Genomic DNA, 12871 nt, shown 5'->3' on the forward strand with positions numbered 1-12871 from the left:
GGAATGCTTCCACCACACCAGTGTGCTCAGGGAGTGCTTGCTTGGGTTCCTGCAGGAACCCAACTGCACTGGGAACCTCCTAGAAAGTGCTGGAAGCAGCTGCAAAAGGAAGCTGGTAGGATCATCTTCCAAGGTCAATGCCTTATTCTTTTGAGGTTAAAAAAAAAAAGGAGAGTGGATTACTGAAGTTGCAAATTCCACCTCTTTCTTTCAGTCCAGTCAGACCCAAATTTGTTTACTGCTTTCAACTGCAGCACATTTTTTTTTTTAGCATGATTGAACTTCAATAGGAATTTATAATTGGTCTCTAAAATTGTCTTCAATAGAAATTATCTCCACCAAGCTACAGAGTTCAATATTAGAAGTTTTCTTCCTCTTCATTAGCTGCAGGGAAGGAGGAAAATAGGGGACACTGGTTTTCTGTGCTTTTGCCAGATTCTCAGCCCATGACCAATGGGATACTGCTGAGTTTTATACCAGGTTCAGCCAATGTCCTTTGGGTTCAAAGCTGAAAAAAAAATCCCAAAAATTGAAATATTTGTTGCCTACTCTTGCACCACTAGAAGAAATCTGCTTTATAAGGTTGGATCAGATAAGATGGCTATTTTGGCAGCCTTTAGACTCACCATCATCCTTGGTTCTCTCTGTCACTGCTGGGGAGCTGGGGACCCCATCCCCAATGCGGGTGAACGCCAGCACCTGGAGCTCGTAGAGGACAAACTTCCTCAGGCCTGAGAGCAGCACTGACTGGGTGTGGTTCCCCCTCACTGTCTGGCTCTTGGGTTCTGAGTCCAAATCCTTTGCTTTGTAAAGGATCTGCAGGATAAATGTGCATGAGACACAGAAGGAAAGGGATTGTTGCATGGGGACTGGAGAGAGGGAGATTCCTCCTTCTCACCCAGTATAAAATGAGAGAACATTCACCAATCACCCCTTTCAAAGTCAGCACACCTCCTGTATCTTCTCCAGCTGACTTTGGAGCAATAAGAATACCCAGCAAGTAAATAATAAATACAAAATCATGTCCTGGTAATGCACTAAGAATCAAATGAGTGTGAAACTCCAGATGCATACCTTGTAGCCCAGGATGAGACCATTCTGCTCAGACTCAGGAACTGCTGCCCAGGTCAGCAGGATCTGGGTTGAGCTCACGGCTTCAGCAGAGACATTCTCAGGAGGAGCAGAGGGAACTGGAACCACACAGCATCACCAAAGAGCAGAAATAGGTCAGACATAGCAGATAATCTTTTGCCATCTCCCTACCAGCCCAAGAGTCTTCCAGGATCCCACAGAAGAGTATTCAAACCCAAAAGAGCTGGAATATGTTTTAGACAATCCCTTCTCTTGTATTCATTCTACATCATCTTTATATTTCAGCCTGTCTCACAATTTCTTGCCAGTTCATCTCAGAAATGACAATGTTTGTAAAGAGCTAAACATTTAATACTTATCAGTGTCTACAGACAGACAGTAAATATTGACAGCTATGAATAAATTTCAAATTCTATATATCTGCAGTAATTAGAACCAAGTTTAAATTCCTGGACTTCTCCAGAAGCCTACCCCCCAGTATTTCTTTACCATACCTTTTATTCCCTATGCCAAAACCCAGAAGTCTCTCTGAATGTGAGTTTATCTTATAGCATGATCTGTTCTAACAAGAAGTTTTATGCCCCTGTGGCTTCCTATATTATCTGAAAGGAAATTGTAACATCTTGTCTAGAGCTAGCAATGATTCCCCCCCTGGATAGTACTGCCACTTCAGTAAGAAGTTCTTTAACCTATGCAGCCTTTTGATGATGTGATAGTGCTCAACATTTGCAAGACATCAATTAGAGATGGATGCATTAACACCAGGAGTGTTTTCAGGGATTGATATGGTGTCAATGAGAGATGCCTATTTCATCTCTGTTGCAAAATTGGCTCTCATGAAACGGCAAACATCATTAGGACTGATGGCACAGGAACACTGTAATTTTCTCTGACTCCAGAGAAGAGCAAACTTGCATTTTCCCATGCCATTAAAACTCAAAGTGCTGCAGAACCACACAACTGCAGCCTTTTGTAGGCAAGCTTAATAGCATGTCACGTTATGCAAGCAGGATGTGAGGCTATTTTTAAGAGTTCACATTTTATGCTGCCCTTTTGCATTTTTCCCCATGGCATTTCCAGCATCTGAAGGGTACAATCTTTTCTAAAGCCTGCTACACCTGTCAGACCTCCAGAAAACATTCACCAAGTTATGTTACACAAGCACTTAGGGACAGTACAGCTTGATTAGGGCTTGAATATATCACAAAAAGCAGCCCAAAGCTCTGCCAAAGGAAAGCTTTCCTGGCTGTCCGAGTGGAAGAACAGATCTGCTGTTTTGGAGGCGAGCTCCTGAAGCTCCTAGCAACATGAATGAGATAATGAGTATGACACCAGAATTAATAAAAATGGAAAAATCCCACCCCCAAAACGTGGTACCCCCACCCCTGTGCACTCAAGATTAACGGCAGAGACAGTAATTTCTGAAACAATTTCCCTGATACTAATTATTTGGGGCATAAGAAACAGAGCACCATCACATGACACTGCAGCAGACTGAAATCCAATTTTTTCCCCCCTCCAACAGTGAAGTGTCTTTTTTTTTTTTTAAATCTTCTCCCAGATTTATCCCCCACAAGGATATAATTATGTTAAAGGAAAATAGATTGCCAGGAGCCATGAATGTCTTTGGATAGCTGCCATAACTTTATCTGTAGATCTTCACAAAGAGCTACTCCCACATGAATCACTCCTGGAGAGAGAAAGGGTGGAGGTGGGTCACAAGAAACCGGGATGTGTAGAGGAAAGAAGCCCTTTCCAGCCACATTTATTTCTGTTTTATCTGGTTTGAGGCCTTTCAAAAGAGAAAAAGTTACTTTATTTTACAAATATTTATTTTCCTCTTTGATCAGCAGCCAGGAACTCTCCTGAATTCATAGAAGGTAGAGTCTGTGCCCGGGCTGGCTCTGAGGGCATCCTGGCTTTGAGGTGAGGATGGTCACACTGCTGGTGGGACACTGGACAGCTGACAAAGGAGTGAAGGAGGTTCATTAGCTCAGACCTCTCTCAATTCCCAGTGACAGAGCAGCTGAATGCCCCCTCTCACTGGAAAGGAATCTAAGTCCAATGCCTGAATGGTAAAAATCCTTGTGTTCATTGAGCAAGCTTTAAATCTTCAGTCCTCGCCTCACTGTCGAGAATTTGATTCTAATATGAATTCAGGAACTGCAAGTGATTTTATGGATCTTATTGTTGCTAGTCTTTTATCAAGTAACAGACTTTGATCGACCCTTTAAGAATGAATTGAAAGGTAACCTTCATTTCTCTGACCCATCTCGTCTCTCAGGAAGCTGTGATTCAAAGAAATTATAGTTGGCTAAGACTAATTAGTGAGTGAGGCACATAATCCCTCTTTCCTCTGCAAGCTCCCTTCTCTAATGCTGGTTTCCTTAAACTGTTGCACTGAAGACTTTGTTATAAGCTCCAAAAAGCTGAGTTCTCATTAGTAACCTGCAAGAACGGCACAGAAGCCAAGCAACAGTGTCCAAAAAAAATCCCAGAGCATGAACAAAATGAACCGGAAACACTGAAACTAAACGATGAGCTAATCCAGCAAAGTGCCAGCACGGAGCACTTCACAAGATCAAACGTAGGAAATCACAGAGTTACTGGCACTTTGCACTGGAATGTCAATAACAGCTCAAGTTTTTAAGGTTATCCACTAAAATCATGCATCTTCTTTCTACATCTGACACAGACACATCCGATGTACAGCAAATTATGTTGTTTTATGTCTCTAACCGGGCCAAAACGAGGTTTTAATAAGCTAGTCTGTATTCTGGCTTTCTAGGAAAGCTAGAGAGTGGGATGCACTGGTTCTCTGCATTTTTGCAGCTCATTTAAGCTGCACATCCCTCACTCTTTTTGAAAGCAAAAATTAAAGTGGCACATTGTACATCTGATGTTGGCTAAGAAGTGCAAATTTCCAGCAAGGTTGATGGCAAAAGTAGCAGAGCTGCAGCACACATAAAATTAGGTACTGCAGGCCAAATCCTCAGCTTGTACAAATCCCCACAGTGACATTGGACTACATTTGAATTATCAAGAGATGCTCCATCACAGCACAGTAACTGCTCTGTGAAGGTCAGACTCCCAAGCACTGGGAGATTGATCCTTGCCATGGATGTGTGACCATGCTCCTACAGTAGCTCATCCTGTAAGACAAGTGTACACATTCATGTAGCTGAATATTAAGAGCACAAAATCCATTAAGGCACTGGGTTAGGTGTATCTGAGATGAATTTTTTTGAAAGCAACAGGGTCTGTATTTAAGAGGAAGCAGCCCTGCCAAGGTTGTTCTAATACATCAGATACCTCTGCAATTTCTTGCTTTCTCTATATTGGACCTACTGTCGTTGTCAATTTATTGAGTGGAAACTGAGCTTGTTACTCTGCAGTTATTTTACACCATAAAATTTAATGAGCTATTTAATTTCTAACATTACAAAAACATTTTGGATTGATAGAACCTGTCCTGTTTAAAAATCCTAATTCATCTCCCTCCACCTTCAGCTGCTTGCAATCCTATCCCAGATTTTCATTTTAGGAATTCCCAACTGTTTTTCAAGTCAGTGTTACCAAAACCTACAGCATTATTTATTCCCTCCTAGTTTCTTTGGTTTTGATTTGTTTTATATATTCAAGAGCTTCAGAAACCAGTGAGCACTTGTAATGACATGCCCCACTATTGTTGTTGGCATTTGTGCTCAGCTATCAGTGCTGTGATTGCATAAGCTAAAGCAAACAAATGCTCAAACAGAGCTTTATTTTCAATAAAGATTTTGGGCTCCAGTGATTGCATTGCCATCAGATACCATGACCTGGTTTAGTGCCTGGGCTCTACTCCTTTATCTCCTTGGATGGCACAAAACATGGAACCAGGAGTTGTGCCAATGAAGCACCACATGATCCTGGCCAAGGCACCTCTGCCCAGCTGTGTGGGATGTTTACAACCCCCAGCACCAGCAAACCAACTTCCCTAAGACTCTGTGTCTAAAAAACGGAAAAAGAAATATTTTGAAGTGCTTGGAGAACATAAGCGATAAATGGAATTTTTCTTATAGTTCTGAAGACGGACCTAAAAGTGCTTTGACCTTTCTCTCTGTCTTTAAATATCTTTTATTTGCATTTTAACCCCATTTGACTGTGCATACAGGTTAATTCCAGATTCCCTGAAGTGCTTTCATACAGTTTGCTGCTAAGCCAGCACATCTTGTATATTCTAAATCTAGGAAGATACAGCCAAAAGTCTGAGCCCTGACTTGCTCTATGCAAGAAATCAGATGTCAGTATCAAAGCAAACACATGGAGAAAACCAAACAAGTCCTTACGGCCTAGATCACAGCTTTGTGTTATTTTGATCCCAGGTTCTGTGTGCCTCCCACAATCAGTTTCAAGTCAACCTTTTCTTAATACTCCCAGAGAAAATGCCAGATCCACGCGTAACCTCTGATCTTTAGATGCTGAGCAAGAGCGCTGCAATCCTAAGGTTTTATGAAATGACTTAATCTTAGTATTTGCTGCATTTCAAAAGAAGTGTTTGAAGAGCAGCGGAGAGGCGAAAGTGGAGGATGTGATATCTTTTTATTACGATACAGAACTGCTTTGTCTGGGTCGTGCTATCTCTAACTCCAGCACAAGCCTTCTTTAAAATACCTCTGGCAATCGCTTTGCAATTACTCCTTCCCAAAGAGCAACACTTCAATGGAGGGGGATGACTTTGTTTAGCTTTATCCCTGCCTAGTTCAAAGCAGAGTTATCTGAACCAGCAGACCAAACCCTGCTGTGCCTGGTCTCGCTCCCCACCAAGAAACACTGCATGGTACACAGGGCACAGACATGCACACATCAGGCATGCACAGGATTAAATCCCAAAACTTTCTTAACAAAGTAAAATTGCAAAAAAAAAAAAAAAAAAAAGAGGGAAAAAAATCAGCATTGAACCTTGCACAAAGAAGTGTCACAAATAGATTTATTATTAAACTTTTAAACCACACATCACTCATTTTGTTGCTAACTTGCAACATAACTTTTCCTTTCCCATGTGCTTGTAGGGTAGGTCTGGAAATAAGTTTTGGGGAAGTCAACAGCTAGAGAGCAGCTTTTCAACATCTGCCTTCACTGCTCTCCTGAGCTAACAGTAATTTACTGTTGCCTGAGAGTGACAGCTTCCTTCTGATATTTGAAGTCTCTGTGCTTGCCTGGACAATTCAGCTCAACAATACAGCCCTGCTGCTCCAGGTCTGTGAGCAGGTTATGTCTACACAGCCTTGTACACACAATTTTGGAAGGCAGGTTTGAAAACGTGCCATCAGAAGCTCAGGTAAATATTTTATTTCTCTCTGGGTAATCAGCTCTCTAACGTGACTTGTGCCCTTTTAGAATTATTTGGTGCTTGAAATGAAATTTCAGGTAACCACAGCTGTGAGAAAATGTGCCTCAGGCTAGAAGCAGACAGGGAAAAGGGGGGGATTAGGGAAAATAGGGTACTGGAGAGGAAGAGGAGGCATGAGAGAGGTATCTAAGCCAGAAAAGTCTATATACGAGCTTCTCCTTGCACTGTCCACACTGGGGCAGAAATGGGGAGAGATTGTTTTGTTTGCTTTAAATAAAAAACCTGAAGGTTTGTGCATGAAAGCAAGGTAGGAATAAAAAAAAAAGAAATAACCCTTCAAATGTCTGTATGTCTTTTTGCCTGCAGTGCATCTCAAGATAGTTTTTTTAAATTTAATTTCAGATTTCACGGCTCAGCAAGCAAAAAAATCCCACCCAACATCAAAACACCAAACTAAAAAATTAAAATCTGAACAAAAGGGCAGAAAGTGGTGAATTTCCTAGGTTTTCTGTGCTTGGACTCACCCGACTCCCGCGTCCGGCCTCTGACGGCCTCGCTCCAGGGCCCTGCCCCGATGGCGTTGAAGGCCTGGATCTGCAGCTCGTACTCCGTCCACTCCTGCAGCTCCTCCAGCGTGCACTCCCGCGCCAGGCGGTCGGGCAGCACCTTCAGCAGGGCTGGGGAGGGCAGGTCCACGCGCCACGCCCGGATCCTGTACCCCACCGACTCGGGGTTCCCGTTGTACTGCGTGTCAGGCAGCGGCTGCCGAGTGACAGGAAACACAACATCCCCATCAGGACACACGGCCAGAGCTGGGAACTGACCCCAGCTACTCCTCAGGAGGGGACACAAGTGGCATCAGTAAGAAAAAAAAACAACAAAAAACCCCAGGAGCCAATGGTGATAAAACAGCTGCAGAGCTTAGTACTTTCTTAATGAGTGTCACTGTGAAAAATCTCAATGGGCTGCCACAATTGTTCATGTTTTTGTCTCTAGGTTAGGGGACATAGATGAGAAACAAAGAGCACGATTATTGTTCTTCATTACATAGTCCAGCTTGCCCCAAGGTTCTGTTCCTGAATCCATGTGCAGGCCATAGCAAGGCAAAAATGATCAAGAGGTTGATTTTCTGGTTTATGCTTCATGATTTCTACATTTCTGTGCTGCTTGGAATTTTTCTTTTGATTTTTTTACCTTAATTTTGAGCCAAGCAGGTTTGCTCACAAAACCAAGCCCTTTGCTGTGGGTGTATCAACAGAGATTATATGAATACAATATATTTCAGAGCTTTGTGATTAATTATGGAAATGAATGATAAATTGCTGAAGCATGTGACAAATTCATTTATCGTACATTTTTTGCCTTTTTTTTACTGACTCTCTGCCTACTCATTTATCAGTAGAGATTCATTCTAGTATTCTAACTCCCCAAGCAATTTCAGAGATTAAAATATGAAATAATTAGCCTACTTCATGAAGTTTGGAGTTTTTCTGCTGTAAAACTAACTACACGATGCCACGGATGGCTGAGATTCAGTTCTGATTCACTGGGAAAGCTGGATACACATTAACATTTCACAGCTTAGAAGACTCTACCCCGCAGGCATGCAGGGCTAGAAGCGTGACCCTCATTCTGCAGGAAGGGAGGAATCCCCAGCTCCCAGGGGAAAACAGATTCACCTGCAGGTCTTGAAATAAAAGACATTAAACACTTTCAAATATTGATGTTATTAAGCATGAAAAGCGTTTATCAGGTCATTTTTAGCTGTGGCTCTTGCTTCTCCTGAACCCTGCAGTTTGACTCATGGAAAACAGGCTTTCAGGCAGCACAATCTTAACGTTTTAAAGGCTCTTAAAACAACCTGGAGTTAATTTTGAGGAAGATATGTAGGTCTGGATACAGTGCCAACGTGGGCATGATATTCACACAGAAAAGCCATGACAGAGTTGTGTGGGGCCTCTCAAAGGGACTGAAATGGCTCTTCTGTGGGTAGTGAGGTGACATCTTCAAGCTTCAGGTTTTGGTCTGGCAAGGTTCAGCATTAAGTGCAGTGTCCTGTTGAGAAACTCAAATTATTCCTTTCCAACAGGAGAAAAACCTTCTTGTTCCCAGCCTGAATTTGACTTGCAGCCATAATGAGTTTATGCATGGAAAAGCTAACATTTGGGCAAAAGGAAACCTGTGCTTCATCAACTTCACACCACAGTAACCCCGGTGGAAAACTCTGCCTAACAGGGGTGAAGAAAAAACATTTTGGAGCAGGTTAATTGCCAAGTAAATCCCAACGTGGCAACTCCGCAGGTAACTGAGATGGGTAAAGGGGCACAGCGATGTCAGCAATTGCCGCATCTTTGCAATTAATCATTTATCTCTGCATTTTACCGCATAATTCCACACCAATTCAGCTAAATCTAATCTTCCCACAGGAGTGCCAGCCTCACTGCTGCTGCACCACAGCTCTGAGAACCACAGGATGCTGCCCATGGCTGGGGTGCACCTTCTGGGGACCGTTTTGTACAGAGCAAACAAGCGAGCCCTGGAAAGCGGCAAATTGGCTCGAGCGCCCCGTCCCTGCCCTGCGTGTTGACCCAGACTGTGGTCCTGGAGCTCCTCAAAGCCAAGCTTTTACACACAGCCACATTCCCCTGATGAAGTGGCAGAAACAGCAGCAGTAGGCAATTTATTTGATTAATAAGGCACTTAAGGCAAGGCTCAGATTTCCGACTAGTCTGGAAAAGGAAACAATTTGGCTGTTGCTCCTCTGCGCTGAGCGCGATGAGGAGGAGGAGGCACTCTGGGGAGGGCTCCCCTAGCTCGGGGGGAGCAGCCCCATCTCCACCCCTATCCCCACATCCCTCGAGCTGCTCACCACCCATCCCAGCCACAGGCTGGTCTCGCTGGCCGTGCGCACAGTGACGCTGCCGGGGGCCACGTCCGGCGGCGCCTGCAGGGTCTGGATGACCCGCGAGGGTTGGCTCAGGGGGCTGGGGCCCACCACGTTCACCTGCCGCATCCGGAACCTGCAGCAAGGGGGGAGAAAAGCAGCAAGTGTCACTGTCAGGGCTCAGGGAATGCTCCCTCGCTTCTCCAGGGAGGGAGGATGGGTGGAAAAATATGAATTAGCGGCTTTCGAAACGTTCCGCAAAGGTCGCCACACGCGGGTCCCCTTTGTATTCACTGCTGAATGCTTGATGGTAACTGCTTCCAGATCCTCTCAGGTATTTAAAAAATGAAAATGAGATTAGCTTAGGGTCTATTAGAAACTTAGGTATTTGTGTGAGAAATTTATGTTAATTATACCAAGCCTGATGAGCTTATGCTGGCAGTAAGTGATTTTCTCTGGTGATGCTTATACAATACATTCAGAAAGGTATTAAAATATCAAACTTCAGATAGTCTCATTCCCTGTCAATATAAAAAATATACTGGTGATAACATTTCCCCTCAATTACGTGTTGAAAGAGGCTGATTTATCCCTGTGCTGCATTTTCAGCCTTCCTGCACAAGAAAGATTAAGTTATTTAATATGGATATGCATCTTTAAAAAATACCCTTTCTGCTTCAAACCATCTCTTCTACAATAGAAATCCTTATTGGGTCACAAAAGATTTAGGGAAATCTTTTTTTACAAGGAGAACCACATAATTAAGATGTGCTCTATATTTCAGATACCTTCACCCATCACAAGCAACTGGAAGCACCCAGCACTTGCACATAAATACATGACCTGCTCACATTAAACCCTTAATTTTTGGACCTAATGACTGAGCTCGGGAAAAGGATGAGCCAGTCAACACAGCAGTGTTTATTTACCTGCTCTGATCTCCCTCCAAAGTGCACTGAAGGAAACACATTAAACAAATACTGTCCTGATTTCACCCTCAAACACTGGCCCAAAATATAGGGAAGAAGAATGGCCTGTGAAGAAGTGTTCTGATAATCAGCTCCCACCATGCATTTCCTCAGTGAGCAATGACTGAACCGTTCAGGGGACAGCAAATCCATTTGGCAACAGCTTTCTAGGTTTCAAAAATTTGTATAAAAATGGTCAAGACTGAAGCAAAACCAAAAAAGTTCCTATCTTTGCATGTAGGAGAGACAAAAAATACGCAAAATCCAAGGTGCTGCCTTGAGATGAAAAGTCAAAGGGAAGTGCATGTGTGAAGGATTCCAGCATAAAGTGGGACCATTCTAGAATTCAAGGAATACTAGAGAAAAATTACATGTAAGAATAAAATAAGCCAAAAAGTTTAACAACTGGGAAAAAACAATCAGCCCAAATTTCTCATATTCTTCATTATTTGCTATCCCAAAAATGTTTCTCTATGCACCTGTCTGGGAGTGCAAGTTTTCCTTACTCTTCATGGACAGTGAAGGTTGAACTGTGGTACAACCTGCACTTTCTTGCTCACCCCTGCCTTTGCAGCTTTAGGATCTGTCTTTATGAGGAGAGTAAAATCCTCTTAACCTGAAGATAATTTTCCTAAACCTCTGCACCAGAAATCTCTACTTAAGTTCAAAAAAATTTTCAAAGACCTTTTAGTAAAACGTTTAGCTCTGGAAGATGAGGTTTAAAACACTTCAGTGGAGAGTTAGTGAGAAATTCAATATGTTCCTAGGTTTGTGACCAAGGGAGGAAAATTACATGCCAGCACTGAGTCAGTTGTAAATTACATGAGCTCTCCTTGGTTGCACCTACTCCTGGCTTACAACAGCACATGGGTTAGTTAATAGCCCCTTCAGCCAGCACAAAATGGACAAGTTTCTAGAGTACTGATTTAACACTTGCCACTGGATTTCCTTTCCACCAGCCTCTACATTTTAGCAAGCTGGATCATGAATGTATTTTCATTAGGGCTGAGTACCTCAAATTCTCCAGTCTTGTCTATACCACAGCATCACTTGGATTGGATTGATTTAAAAATCAATCTCGTTTAACTGGGGTGCACCCACAATGCAGAGTCACCTCAATCAGTTTAGGCATTGCTTATATCTATTAAGCTTAACTTGGTAAATTCCTATAAACAAAGGTTTCATCTAACTGATGTTACCAAATTAAGTTAAATCAATAAAGAGATGCTTAAGCTGATGCAAATATGTAATTACAGGTTTGCACCAGTTTAACCACGATTGATTTGTCACTGGCTGGTGCTCTCTTCAGGGAGGAAGTCACAGGATAGCAGCTACTTGTAAAACCATCTCACTGAGCACTTGAATTTCCCTCTCAACTGGATTTTATGTGAATTACAATTAACAATATCAGATTGGTAATTTTAAGTATAACCTATGAAAACAGCAAAGCTTTTCCCTTTTGTTCAGCTTATAAAACTCAGCCAGATGTTTCTGAATAGGAAAGCTGCTTCATGCTGCTATTTACTCTTTTTCTTTTCCATGTTGCAGAAAATTACCTGCTGTTCTTACCTGTAATGAGTGTAAGGAGTGAGGTTTGGTACCTCCAGCATCTGAGCATCAGGTTCATTCTCCACCTCATGAAGAGTCACCCATTCTTCTTCATCACCCAGCACACCAACCTGTACAAGGGAGAGGTTAGAAGGAATACAAAGTAGGTTATATATATATATATATGTAATACATATAACCTCTTTTACAATGTGTGTCATCACAGCAGTGGAAGCACAAATGCTGTTAAACACATTTTCCAGTTAATACCAATTTTTATATGACTAGTTATTTGTAAAGAGAAAAACCCAGCCAAGTTAGCCAAGTCTCCTTGTACCTGATGGGATTTCACTGGATCCTGTGATAAGATCCATTCCAGAAAAAACACCATGAGAGCAATAACACCCTGTTCAATCTTCCTGCCACAATACAAAAGTATCAAGTAGTAATATAAGAGAATGAAAAATAGCCTTGATAATAACTTGCAGGAACTGATGCATACTAAGTAAGTCTCAATGGAGGCAAAATGCCATGGAAATGAAGACAGAGAACAAAGTCAAAGAACAAAAGTGTTTTAACCTCATCTGCTGCTCTGCACTTAGACCAGACTTTTCCATGAGCAACCTTTTGTAGTAATTAATCACAACATGTTGCCCAACATGGGCCCTCAGCCACAGCAGAGTTAGAAGGGACTAAACACTGATGAGAATTGAGCATTGCTTTCTATGCAGCTTTCTGGAGATTAAATGAAGATGAATCAGGACTTAAAAGGAAACCAACAGGGAATGAGAGAGGCCAGAGCCTGACCTGGAAGATGCAGCACACATGGGCAGGGCTGTGCCTGAGCCATGGGAGGAGTGTGGAGAAGGGGAGAAGAGAAGGGCTGGATGGCTGGGCTTCACTTTGGAGATTTGCAGGTGCTGAAACCCAGGGGAGCTCAGGCAAGGCCCCTGGAATAATCCCCCAGCACTGAGCATGTTCCTCTGGTGTTCCAACCCCACAAAGGGTGGGTGCAGCCCAATTCCCTCACCCTGGTACCCACAGTGA

General features: G+C 42.7%; 1 protein-coding gene across 1 annotated transcript in view; it reads right to left on the bottom strand.

Annotated features, from left to right (window-relative positions):
- Positions 1-12871, bottom strand: part of SDK1 (sidekick cell adhesion molecule 1) — a 387816-nt gene that overhangs the window by 79070 nt on the left and 295875 nt on the right. The window contains exons 24-28 of the mRNA XM_005420447.3: positions 11846-11955; positions 9294-9444; positions 6949-7186; positions 1075-1190; positions 627-816 (exon numbers count right to left, since the gene is read on the bottom strand). Coding sequence (XP_005420504.2) covers positions 627-816; positions 1075-1190; positions 6949-7186; positions 9294-9444; positions 11846-11955 — 805 coding nt within the window. The remainder of the gene's footprint in view (positions 1-626; positions 817-1074; positions 1191-6948; positions 7187-9293; positions 9445-11845; positions 11956-12871) is intronic.

Source organism: Geospiza fortis, unplaced genomic scaffold, assembly GCF_000277835.1.
Source record: "Geospiza fortis unplaced genomic scaffold, GeoFor_1.0 scaffold237, whole genome shotgun sequence".
NCBI lineage: Eukaryota > Metazoa > Chordata > Aves > Passeriformes > Thraupidae > Geospiza > Geospiza fortis.